This window comes from Oncorhynchus mykiss, chromosome 8 (assembly GCF_057628025.1).
Source record: "Oncorhynchus mykiss isolate SJ-2025 chromosome 8, ASM5762802v1, whole genome shotgun sequence".
Taxonomy (NCBI): domain Eukaryota; kingdom Metazoa; phylum Chordata; class Actinopteri; order Salmoniformes; family Salmonidae; genus Oncorhynchus; species Oncorhynchus mykiss.
In genome coordinates, this window is record NC_143029.1 from 39384314 (window position 1) to 39398156 (window position 13843).

The 13843-nt window shown below is 43.2% G+C and overlaps 1 protein-coding gene across 2 annotated transcripts in view; it reads left to right on the forward strand.

Moving 5' to 3' along the window:
- The window catches only part of LOC110530914 (glutamate metabotropic receptor 1a), a 56669-nt gene that overhangs the window by 40295 nt on the left and 2531 nt on the right, over nucleotides 1–13843 (forward strand). For both annotated transcript variants that reach the window (XM_036985452.2, XM_036985451.2), the window contains exons 5-8: nucleotides 1743–1989; nucleotides 6278–6446; nucleotides 7207–7333; nucleotides 11586–12516. In XM_036985452.2, the coding sequence (XP_036841347.1) occupies nucleotides 1743–1989; nucleotides 6278–6446; nucleotides 7207–7333; nucleotides 11586–12516 (1474 nt within the window). The remainder of the gene's footprint in view (nucleotides 1–1742; nucleotides 1990–6277; nucleotides 6447–7206; nucleotides 7334–11585; nucleotides 12517–13843) is intronic.

Genomic DNA, 13843 nt, shown 5'->3' on the forward strand with positions numbered 1-13843 from the left:
CCCAAAACATTCTCTTTGATTTGGATATTTTCCATACAACGTACAATGTATAAAAGTCAAACATATACTAGGAAAACTCTTCACATTACAATGTTTTCGTAATACCGTCATCTATTAACCTTTAATAACAAAACCAAAATTACATACATTTTCATATTCCATCTATCGTCATGACCACCATTGTGGCTGACGGAAACCATTGTTTCAAAGTCCCTTTATTTCATGTTTAATGTTCTGAGGCTGGTTCTCCATAGTAACAGGACAAAGGAATTTACCAGGTGCGTGAGGGGTCATAACCCCCCCATCTTCAGACCCCTAGATCTCTCCTCCTCTGTTAGGGTTGAGAGATAATCTGTAGGGTTGTGGTCTCCTGTAACCTGACCTGGTCAGGACAGTCATGACAACACCATCCCCACAGTGAAGCATGGTGGTGGCAGCATGGGGATGTTTTTCATCAGCAGGGACTGGGAAATTGGTCAGAATTGAAGGAATAATGGATTGCACTAAATACAGGGAAATTCTTGAGGGAAACTTGTTTCAGTCTTCTAGAGATTTGACACTGGGACAGAGGTTCACCTTCCAGCAGGACAATGACCCTAAGCATACTGCTAAAGCAACACTCAAGTGGTTTAAGGGGAAACATTTATAATGTCTTGGAATGGCCTAGTCAAAGCCCAGACCTCAATCCAATTGGGAATCTGTTGTATGACTTAAAGGTCGCTGTACACCAGCAGAACCAAGCGAACTTGAAGGAGCTGGAGCAGTTTTGCCTTGAAGAATGGGCTAGATGTGCCAAGTTTATAGAGACATAACCCAAGAGATTTGCAGCTGTAATTTGCAACTGCAAAAGGTGGCTCTACCTTTTAGGGCGGTGAATAGTTATGCACGCTCAAGTTCTGTTTTTTTGTCGTATTTCTTGTTTGTTTCACCCAAAAAAATATTTTGCATCATCAAAGTGGTAGGCATGTTGTCTAAATCAAATCATACAAACCCCCCAAAAGTCCATTTTAATTTCATGTTGTAATGCAACAAAATAGGAAAAATGCCAAGGGGGGTGAATGCTTTCACAAACTACTGTAGATTATCCCCTCTGCTGACTATCTGCATGATCACCACAGACAAAAGACAGCCTTTTTCTGAATGTATTGAGAAACAATGGGAAAAGAAGGAGAGAAAATGTATGAGATTTAAGCCGTTATAAGAAGAAAACAAATATGGAGTGGCACCTCAGGTACGGTATGATAGAAGGGGGAATGAATATCTATTTTTTTAAATGTCCCTATCAGTGCTATGGTTGCCTTATTCCCTGTGCTTGACAATGCTTTCAGCTGGCAAACCAAAAATGCGTGTTACACAATATGGTGTCCACAGACTTTACTGTTGCTTCCTCAAGATTCCTCCATCTTCTGTATCTTTTTGGGGAAAAATTAATAAGCTTCTGGACACCTTATTGTGATCTACTGTATAGTGTGAGCCAGTTATTTTGTGCTGCAGAAGAGAGATGTTTTGTTGTATTTTTTTAATCAAATTATAGTTCCAAACTCAGTTGTTTATCGGTTGAGTGAGAAGGAAGTTGTACAATTCTCTTGCCGTACAATATTATGTGTGCCTACATTTACACATTGATATGGCACTGTAAATCCAGCACAAACAAACAAAACGGCCACAGTCCTTAGAAAAACAACATCAACCAATTCCAAACCACCATTTTGACATTCTGGTAATTTCCCACTAATCCCCAGGCAATGAGAGTCTTCATGAGAACTACGTCCAGGACAGTAAGATGGGCTTCGTCATCAATGCTATCTATGCCATGGCCCACGGCCTCCATGACATGCACAGTGAGCTGTGCCCTGGCCAGCCAGGCCTGTGTGAGGCCATGGACCCCATTGACGGCAGCAAGCTGCTGGAGTACCTGCTCAAGACCACCTTCAGAGGGGTGTCAGGGGAGGATGTGTACTTCGACGAGAACGGGGACACTCCTGGCAGGTGAGGAGCGAGATGGGGAGGGGAGGGGGAGGGGGCAGAATGTTGAGATGGAGAATTGTTGGTGAGCAGATTTTGTGTAAGAAAAACCATGAGCTGGCACACACCCAGAGAAAATTATTTAGTGAAGAGGTGCTGACTAACAGAGAATAAACTGGAAGCTATAAAAACAAATGTTTTTTTTTACCCCAAAATTACTGGGAGGTTATACAGTGGCTTACGAAAGTATTCACCCCCCTTGGCATTTTTCCTATTTTGTTGCCTTAGAACCTGGAATTAAAATTGATTTTTGGGTGGTTTGTATCATTTAATGCAAAATATTGTTTATTGTGACACAAACAAGAAATAAGACAAAATAACTGAAAACTTGAGTGTGCATCACAATTCAACCCCCCAAAGTCAATACTTTGTAGAGCCACCTTTTGCAGCAATTACAGCTGCAAGTCTCTTGGTATGTCTCTATAAGCTTGGTACATCTAGCCACTGAGATTTTTGCCCATTCTTCAAGGCAAAACTGCTCCAGCTCCTTCATTCTGTGTGGGTTTTGCTGGTGTACAGCAATCTTTAAGTCATACCACAGATTCTCAATTGGATTGAGGTCTGGGCTTTGACTAGACAATTCCAAGACATTAAAATGTTTCCCCTTAAACCACTCAAGTGTTGCTTTAGCAGTATGCTTTAGGGTCATTGTCCTGCTGGAAGGTGAACCTCCATCCCAGTCTCAAATCTCTGGAAGACTGAAACAAGTTTCCCTCAAGAATTTCCCTGTATTTAGCGGCATCCATTATTCCTTTAATTCTGACCAGGTTTCCAGTCCCTGCCGATGAAAACTTCCCCACAGCATGATGCTGTGGGGATGGTGTTCTCGGGTGATGAGGTGTTGGGTTTGCGCCAGACATAGGGTTTTCCTTGATGGCCTAAAAACAACATTTTAGTCTCATCTGACCAGAGTACCTCTTCCCCGTGTTTGGGAGAGTCTCCCACATGCCTTTTGGCGAACACCAAACATGTTTACTTATTTTTTTCTTTAGGAAATTGATTTTTTCTGGTCACTCTTCCGTAAAGCCCAGCTCTGTGGAGTGTGCGGCTTAAAATGGTCCTCTGGACAGATACTCCAATCTCTGCTGTGGAGCTTTGCAGCTCCTTCAGGGTTATCTTTGGTCTCTTTGTTGCCTCTCTGGTTAATGCCCTCCTTGCCTGGTCCACAAGTTCTGGTGGGCAGCCCTCTCTTGGCAGGTTTGTTGTGGTGCCAAATTCTTTAAATGTTTTTAAAATAATGAATTTAATGGTGCTCTGTGGGATGTTGAAAGTTTCTGATATTTTTTTATAACCCAACCCTGATCTGTACTTCTCCACAACTTTGTCCCTGACCTGTTTGGAGAGCTCCTTGGTCTTCATGGTGCCGCTTGCTTGGTGTAGTCACTTGCTTGGTGGTGCCCCTTGCTTAGTGGTGTTGCAGACTTTGGGGCCTTTCAGAAAAGGTGTATATACAGTGCCTTGCGAAAGTATTCGGTCCCCTTGAACTTTGCGACCTTTTGCCACATTTCAGGCTTCAAACATAAAGATATAAATCTCTATTTTTTTGTGAAGAATCAACAACAAGTGGGACACAATCATGAAGTGGAACGACATTTATTGGATATTTCAAACTTTTTTAACAAATCAAAAACTGAAAAATTGGGCGTGCAAAATTATTCAGCCCCTTTACTTTCAGTGCAGCAAACTCTCTCCAGAAGTTCAGTGAGGATCTCTGAATGATCCAATGTTGACCTAAATGACTAATGATGATAAATCCAATCCACCTGTGTGTAATCAAGTCTCCGTATAAATGCACCTGCACTGTGATAGTCTCAGAGGTCCGTTAAAAGCGCAGAGAGCATCATGAAGAACAGGGAACACTCCAGGCAGGTCCGAGATACTGTTGTGAAGAAGTTTAAAGCCGGATTTGGATACAAAAAGATTTCCCAAGCTTTAAACATCCCAAGGAGCACTGTGCAAGCGATAATATTGAAATGGAAGGAGTATCAGACCACTGCAAATCTACCAAGACCTGGCCGTCCCTCTAAACTTTCAGCTCATACAAGGAGAAGACTGATCAGAGATGCAGCCAAGAGGCCCATGATCACTCTGGATGAACTGCAGAGATCTACAGCTGAGGTGGGAGACTCTGTCCATAGGACAACAATCAGTCGTATATTGCACAAATCTGGCCTTTATGGAAGAGTGGCAAGAAGAAAGCCATTTCTTAAAGATATCCATAAAAACTGTCGTTTAAAGTTTGCCACAAGCCACCTGGGAGACACACCAAACATGTGGAAGAAGGTGCTCTGGTCAGATGAAACCAAAATTGAACTTTTTGGCAACAATGCACAACGTTATGTTTGGCGTAAAAGCAACACAGCTGAACACACCATCCCCACTGTCAAACATGGTGGTGGCAGCATCATGGTTTGGGCCTGCTTTTCTTCAGCAGGGACAGGGAAGATGGTTACAATTTATGGGAAGATGGATGGAGCCAAATACAGGACCATTCTGGAAGAAAACCTGATGGAGTCTGCAAAAGACCTGAGACTGGGACGGAGATTTGTCTTCCAACAAGACAATGATCCAAAACATAAAGCAAAATCTACAATGGAATGGTTCAAAAATAAACATATCCAGGTGTTAGAATGGCCAAGTCAAAGTCCAGACCTGAATCCAATCGAGAATCTGTGGAAAGAACTGAAAACTGCTGTTCACAAATGCTCTCCATCCAACCTCACTGAGCTCAAGCTGTTTTGCAAGGAGGAATGGGGAAAAAATTCAGTCTCTCGATGTGCAAAACTGATAGAGACATACCCCAAGCGACTTACAGCTGTAATCACAGCAAAAGGTGGCGCTACAAAGTATTAACTTAAGGGGGCTGAATAATTTTGCACGCCCAATTTTTCCGTTTTTGATTTGTTAAAAAAGTTTGAAATATCCAATAAATGTCGTTCAACTTCATGATTGTGTCCCACTTGTTGTTGATTCTTCACAAAAAAATACAGTTTTATATCTTTATGTTTGAAGCCTGAAATGTGGCAAAAGGTCGCAAAGTTCAAGGGGGCCGAATACTTTCGCAAGGCACTGTATACTGAGATCATGTGACAGATCATGTGACATTTAGATTGCACACAGGTTGACTTTATTTAACTAATTATTTGACTACTGAAGGTAATTGGTTGCACCATATCTTATTTAGAGGCTTCATTGCAAAGGGGGTGAATACATATTTACTCACTTTTTACTTTTTTTAATGAACATTTTTAAGTAATTTTTTTCAAATTCACTTCACCAATTTGGAGTATTTTATGTATGTCCATTACATGAAATTCAAATAAAAATACATTTCAATTACAGGTTGTAATGCAACAAAATAGGAAAAATGCCAAGTTGGATGAATACTTTCACAAGGCACTGTAGATATGAAGTGTGCGACTTATAGAGCAGATTTTGTGTGAAATGACTATGAACACACATGCATGGGCATACATACACATACTGTACATGGACACACACAAACACACACACACACACACACACACACACACACACACACACATACACAGAGCATGTGGAATCATAATCATAATGGGCTGCAACTGGAACAGATTAAATGCATCCGTGTGCTGCAGCAGTCATTTCTACTTACAGCGTGTGTAGTCAGTCCTCTCAGTGTCACAAATCAAATCTATCCCTGACAGACAGGTGAAAAATAGCCCCAGTCACCTGTTATTCAGCCAGAGGTCACGGCTAGTACTCAGACATGCTACCACAATCACAATAGATCTAGATTCTGTGCCCTGGTAAGTGTCTTTACATGAAAAACGTCTAACTATATTGAATGTAAGATGTTCAAGTAATTTTGGATAAAGGGGTCTGCTCTAAGCAAGGGACTTGTTATCATTAAGATAACTGCTTCTTATTTACTTTTACTTTCTCCCTTTATCTCCATTTCTTGACCTTGCTCTGTTTTTCTCTCGCTCTCCCATAATCTCTCTCTGTGCCTCTCCCCCTCTTTCACCCCCTCCATCCATCTCCCACCTATCTCCTCTCCCCCTATTTTACCCCCTCCACCCATCTCCCACCTATCTCCACTCCCCCTTTCACCCCCTCCACCCATCTCCCACCTATCTCCTCTCCCCCTTTTACCCCCTCCATCCATCTCCCACCTATCTCCTCTCCCCCTCTTGTACCCCCTCCATCCATCTCCCACCTATCTCTTTAACTGTCTCGCACCCCTTCACCCTATCTCCTCTCCCCCTCTCAGGTATGACATCATGAACCTGCAGAGTGTGGGTGACGGTAGCTATGACTACCAGCAGGTGGGCTCGTGGCACGAGGGCATCCTGAACATCGATGACTGGAAGCTGTGGATGAACAACAGCGACATGGTCCGTTCCGTCTGCAGTGAGCCCTGCTCCAGGGGACAGATCAAGGTACAGACACAACTGGGCCAAACCAGTCTAAACCAGGCTGGACCAGGCTGGATTAGGAAAGGTCCTGAACCAGTCCATCAGGAATTCCCAGGACCCAGTTTCATAGAGAACTGCTCTGTCTGTGTTTCCGCTCTGATGCTTTTGTTTAATTTGAACTAAGTTATCTCTGTAAATTGATCCCTAGTCCAGGAATGTATGTGCAGATTTCATCCCTGGTTGAAAAGGGTTGATTTTTATTGTGTTTTAACATAATGTTGTGGAGCCTTCAGTATCTTGAAGAAACACCTTGAGTCTCTCCAACCAGGGCCAGTATTAATTCAGCCTGGCCAATAGCCCCCATAGGGTGCATGTAGACTCTCCTGTCTGCTTTAGCGGGGCCTTCTAACACGTTGTTTACTGCCCTGTGCTGTGCATCACCCTGTTTTGCATATCACAACGCTGAGAACATCCACTTTAGGAACAGGATAATGTAAATGCAACGGAGCTTGTCTTTTGGAATATAATTTGTGCGCGACTAAGGGAAAACTTTTACACCATAGGTTCTTATAATATGCACCAGAATGGACTAATTTGTTTTAGCGAAGGGTGGAGCGAAGGGCCTAAAAATGCCCCATCAAAGCCATATTAGATGCTAATTACCCGTCTTTATATCTGATTGGGGTTGGTACTGTGTGGGTGTGGGTGTGGGGTTGTGGTTTGTTATTGTTTTGACTGTAAGCTTGTGACTTCTGGTGTTGACCCCTGACCTCTGTGTGATCAGGTGATCAGGAAGGGTGAGGTGAGCTGCTGCTGGATCTGCACCACCTGTAAGGACAATGAGATCCTCCGGGATGAGTTCACCTGTCAGGCCTGTGACCTGGGCTGGTGGCCCGATGATGATCTGGAAGGTAACTTACGAACAGGACACGATCTATCTATGTGCCATGATGACTGACTACTGCCTCTACCTGGCTGTAGCTCCCCCAGCTCGTACTCCCTCTAATCCTACCATATCTAACCTGCATGTCTGCCCCCCTGCCCTCATCTCCTCCAACACCCACCTCACTAGTCTCCCAATCCACCATCACACACTGACAGTTTTCGGCCAAGTTTTTTTGTAAACTCAGTCCCCAACACTCTGCAACCTGCTCCCTGCTTTGTTCTCCCTGTGAAGGGACTGCAAATATCTGTCTATTCTTCCCCATTCCTTGCTAATGTTCTGATTTCCATTGCCCTTTATTCTCTTTGTGCCACCGAAAGACAAGACTCTCTGCGCCATATACTATGTTATTCCTCTATATTAATTTAGGAGCGGCCTAAATCGTTACCGCCACTCCAAAAAGTATGATACATTTAAAGGGATAGTGCCAGATTTGAGAAATGAAGCCCTTTTTCTACTTAGCCAGAGTCAAATGAACTCATGGATGCAGTTTGAATTAAGTTGCTAACTAGCATTAGCGCAATGACTGAAAGTCTATGGGACAGCTAGCATGGTACCATAGACTTCCAGGCATTGTGCTAATGCTAGTTTGCAATGGCTCACAAAACTAGCTTCAACTTCATTCAAACTGTTCATTTGACTCTGGGTAAGTAGAAAAAAAGGCTTGATTGACAAAATCTCACCCTAACCCAGTGACATTTCTCCTAAACATATATTTGTAGCAAAACAGTGAGCAGTGGTGCAAATGATAGCCACAAGCACACAACCAACACTCCCTACAGTGCAGTTCAGTTATATTTCAGATGGTGTCAACATAACATTTTCATGCATCTGAGAATAATTTTATTTTTAAAAGTCACTAGAACTGACCTTTTTATTGTTGTTCTATAAAAAAAAATCCCCCTCTCCACTACTACCTTTGCCACCTCTGCTGAAAAAAATCCTAGAGAAAACACTGACTCTGCCTTCCCCAACTCTCCTTTCATCTCACTTCCCGCTCTCTCATCTGCTTTCAGTCTCTCTGTCTTACCTTCCCCCTCTCGGGTGCCTCCCCTTCTCTTCTCATCTCTCTCTCTCGCTCCACTGTCATCCTGTTTTCTCATTGTTGCCATGACCAAGGTTCCCTCAAATTCTTTGGGGCACTGAGCAAATTGTAGGTCTTGTGAGAAGAAACTTTGAATGTTGTGAGAGATTTGTGCAACTTCCCACGTGGGTTTATAGTGAACACTGAGGCTGTACCCTTACAGTTTTAGACAGTAGCCAATAGGCTATCTGATCATAATGTAGGCCTACCAACAGAACCAATGGAGCAAATCCCATAACATGCACATGGAAATAACTTTTGATTTATATGATAAAGCCTACAGTAGCCTATACGTTCTTGTTCAAGAAACCACTTTACAAAATGAAATTAATTATTATTACCCCCTCTGCCTATTGACTTATTTGCATAATCAAGCCTTTCTCAAAATGCAACACTGCCCATTTAATTAAAACAAGCTTTTCAAAGACCGCTTGAAATGGAGCCTACACGTTTTGTGCTCTTGTTGGAAGCAGTAACTCCACATTGCTGACCTATACTGATCTATAATTAGACTAATAACTCGCTAACTAGCAAATAATATCAACAAACATTAACATGCGCCGATCTGATCTGAAAAGCACATTCACTCGTGGGTGATTGAAAGACCGCTCATGGGCTACCCCAGCCAATATAATTCTACTCTGTTTTGCTCTGGCTCTGCCTTCAACACAATCACAGTCAATCTTGCAAAGTTAGATTTTCTTTGGTTTGATGCAATGAAAAGGGGCTGGTATAATGTTGATTCGATAACAGAAAAAAACGTTGATCCATATAGTGCAAACTAATGGGGCGAACTCAATGGATTTCAGTCTCTTGCGTCTCTGCGCAGTATAGAGGACAGCAGTTCGAGCAGAGTTGAGCTCTCCTTCCTTCTCCCTGTCAGGTGAAAAATCACATTAGCTCATTGAGAGCCCGTTGATAGATTTCCAACAGTTTGTTGTCAGTGATTCAATTCCACTCTTTCCTATGATTCCCTATGCATGTCTGGGAATATCAATACCGCTGTCATTCCAGGTTACTGGGGAAAACAGTTTTACACCAGTGTTCAGAGAAGGGAAGGTGTTGTGCACTTGAGGAGCGAGAAGAGAGTGAGTCTATTCAAAATATTCACAAAAAACGTAAGTTTAATTGAAGTAAAATTATTATTATTTTAAGTGAAAAGAAATAAATAAATATTTTTCTCCAAAACATATGTGCCACAATTATTGGCACCCCTAGAAATTCTTATGAGTAAAATCTAGTTTAAGTATATTGCCATTCATATTTTATGTTTTCAAGTTCACCTGAGTGATTAGGAACACTTAAGTGGTGAGCCATGACTTCCTGTTTCACTGGGGTATAAATATGAGGTGACACGAGAATACAGTAGTGATGTGAGGCAAAAGGTTATTGAGCTGCACAAATCAGGAAATGGCTATAAGAAAATAGCTCAATGGTTGAAAATGCCCATTTCCATTATCAGGGCAATAATTAAGAAGCTTAAAGCAACTGAAGAGGTTAACAATCTACCTGGAAGAGGACGTGTGTCTATATTGACCCCACGCAAAATCTACAAGGATCACAGCTGGAGAATTGCAGACGTTAGTTGGGTCTTGGGGTCAGAAAGTCTACAAAACTACGATCAGACGCCACCTACATAACCACACGTTGTTTGGGAGGGTTGCCATAAAAACACATTTGCTGTGATCAAACAATAAACTCAAGTGCCTACAGTTTGCCAAATATTACTGGAACTTTCAATGGGACTGGATTCTATGGTCAGGTGAGACCAAAATAGAGATTTTTGGAAACAAACACCAGAGGTGGGTTTGGTGTAGGCAGAAAGATAGTCATGCAGAAAAGTACCTCATCCCCACTGTGAAGTCTGGTGGTGGATCTTTGATGTTGTGGGGCTGTTTTTCTTCCAAAGGCCCTGGGCAACTTGTTAGGATACATGGTATCATGGACTCCATCAAGTACCAGCAGATATTAAATCAAAACCTGACTGCCTGTGCTAGGAAGCTTAAACTGGGCTGTGGTTGGATCTTCCAGCAGCACAATGATCCAAAGCACACCTCAAAATCAACACAAAAATGGTTCCCTGATCACAGAATCAAGATTATGCCATGGCCATCCCAGTCCCCTGGCCTAAACCCCATAGAAAACATGTGGGTGAGCTGAAGAGGAGAGTCCACAAGCGTGGACCTGGGAATCTGAAGGATCTGGAGAGATTCTGTATGGAGGAATGGTCTCAGATCCCTTGCCATGTGTTCTCCAACCTCATTACGCATTATAGGAGAAGGCTGTTATCTTGGCCAAAGGAAGTTGCACAAAGTATTGAGTGAAGGGGTGCCAATAATTGTGGCACACATATAGTTGAGAAAAATATTTGTTTTATGATAACCATGTATTTTTTCTTTAAATTATTTTACTTCAAGGAAAGGTTAAATTTTTGTGAATATTTTGTTTGAAAGACCAAGAGGATGAGCAATAAATATTTTTTTCACAGCCTGTTTTGCTCATATTTACCAATGGTGCCAGTATTAGTGGAGGGCACTGTATATCCAGATGAGATTTTGCATTAAGTTAGCTAACTAGTAAATCTATACATGTGATTTGGTTTATAAGGGCTAAGTGATGCTGGTTGCGATGGCATAGACGTAGGCAGGCATTGCCTGTGGTGGCGCTGACAGTAATGCTATTAGCTAGGAGCGCTGTGTAATTCAGGGGTTTTAAGATGAGTCTGGGGATGTCACTTTTCTCTCATTAAGCCCTTGCGAGTCTAAGTGTGTGTCGGATGACAAATCACCACCAATGCGACATGATGGACAGCCACACACACACAGAAACAGACACACACAGAGACACTTTACACTGCAGCATAAGCATGCTGACAGATTTGGAGCATGTGTATGTGTGTGTTCCTGAGTAATTTTAGGCCATCTTTGAAGGGCTATGATCTTCCCTATGTACCTCTTGACTTCCCACATTTCTAAATCTGTTCACTAGTCCTCTGCCTTCATCTACTTTCCCTCTCTTCAGTACACCCATGTTCCCCTCTTCTCCATTTATAGTCCTTCCTACCTTTCCACAATTGACATGCTTCAATGATTATATAGGCAACAATAGCATCTCTCCTTTCCTCTGTCCTCTGCAGGTTGTGTGCCCCTGCCGCTGAAGTACCTGGACTGGTCAGATGTGGAGTCCATTGTGGCGGTGTGTTTGTCCTGCGTGGGCATCCTGGTCACCCTCTGGGTAACCTTAATCTTCATGTTGTACCGCGACACGCCCGTGGTCAAGTCATCCAGCCGCGAGCTGTGTTACATCATCCTGGTGGGCGTCTTACTGGGATACATCTGCCCCTTCACCTTGATCGCCCATCCCACCGTGACCTCCTGCTACCTGCAGCGCCTCCTAGTGGGCCTCTCGGCTGCCATGTGCTACTCCGCTCTGGTCACCAAAACCAACCGCATCGCGCGCATCCTGGCCGGCAGCAAGAAGAAGATTTGCACCAAGAAGCCCCGCTTCATGTCGGCCTGGGCCCAAGTAGTCATCTCCTTCTTCCTCATCAGCCTGCAGCTCATCTTGGAGATAACCCTGATCATCCTGGAGCCGCCCATGCCCATCAAGTACTACCCCAGCATCCGTGAGGTCTACCTCATCTGCAACACCAGCACGGTGGGAATGGTGGCGCCGCTGGGTTACAACGGCCTGCTTATCATGAGCTGCACCTACTACGCCTTCAAGACGCGCAACGTCCCGGCCAACTTCAACGAGGCCAAGTACATCGCCTTCACCATGTACACCACCTGTATCATCTGGTTGGCCTTCGTGCCCATCTACTTCGGCTCCAACTACAAGATCATCACCACGTCCTTCTCCGTGAGCCTGAGCGTCACCGTGGCGCTGGGGTGCATGTTCTCACCCAAGATGTACATCATCATCGCCAAGCCGGAGAGGAACGTGAGGAGTGCCTTCACCACGTCCGATGTAGTCAGGATGCATGTGGGAGACGGCAAGGCGGCTCAGCAGAGCAAGAGCATTCTCAACATGTTCCGTAGGAAGAAGAACGAAAACGGAAGCACCAAGTGAGTAACCTTCAGTGATGTTCAGAACTCAGGGTCTAGAGATGAGGGCATATAGAAGGATAGAATAGGGCCTGCACACTCGTTTGGATCTAAAAGTAGTCTTGTGACTACAATAAACGTATGTTTCAGAGAATTAGAGTTTGTATGCCCTATTCTGTCATTCTACTGTTTTTTTTCTGTCCAAATATGATGAATTATGAGTTGTGCTTGACTACACACTTCCTTGGTAGATAAGCCAATCAAAAACAAAATATGATAGATAATCAGATTCACAGATTTAATCCTGAGATAGTACATATTGATTTACCTCAGAACTCGTCATATCTTCAAAGCTAGTCAGATTGCAAGATTATAATGGGAGCGTATATTTCATGTATGATGGTTAAAGTGTAGATTTAAACAGTATTCCTAATAGGTGTTCCACAGCAAAAAACACTGACAGTGTCTAAAGTAAGGATTGAGATGGGGGATGAGAGAATGTTGTCTTTGAGTGTTGTCTCTCACCCTTGCTCCAATATGTCCCACTTAACCTCTTCCATTGGACAGAGGTTGACTGACAGGCTCATGTTTAGACACGGGCTTGGCAAACTCCTGTCCTTGAGGTCTGCAGTGTCTTTGGAAAATAGTGTCTCAGTAGTTAGTAGGAGGAGGGTCGACTAATCTTTCTTCATAGCTCCAGACTGGTTGGCGATTACAAGGTATGCATGACTGCCAGTAGACACTGCAGCCTTCAAGGGAAGAAGATGTGCACACCCCTGGTTTAGGTGATTTAGGTTTATCCTGAATTGTCTTCACATTTATCCCAGTTCGAAGCATGAAACCCTCTTTGTCTCCCTCACTAATCACATAAGAAAGACAAACCTAACTTGTCCTGCTATGCACAGCGCTAAAGCCTTGTGTTATTTCCTTGTGTCAGACAGTACAGGCACCAGAAACATTTTACAAGTGCATGTTGCCCATCTCAGCTTGATAAACACTTACTTTAGATAAACAGGTCTACATTTGGTGGATGGCTCAAAGTACTTTGAATTAAGCCATCTATGGTTCATAATGCTGTTCAAACAGCACATTATGAAATTATGAATCACAAAGTATTTCGTTCCTGTAAATTCCCAGATTAGTCAATGCAATCCCACTTGGAGCTCAGACATGAACCACATCACTGCTGCCTGTTAATAATGTTGTTAAAATGTCTTGAGCGTATTTTAACATGCGTAGAGAAATGTTGAAATGCGGCTGTTCTGTCCTATTGTGCTCTGTGTGTTGTTGACTAACCCTTCCCCCGGGTTGTCTCTGTTAGTAACGGCAGTCTTTATCTCATTCATAG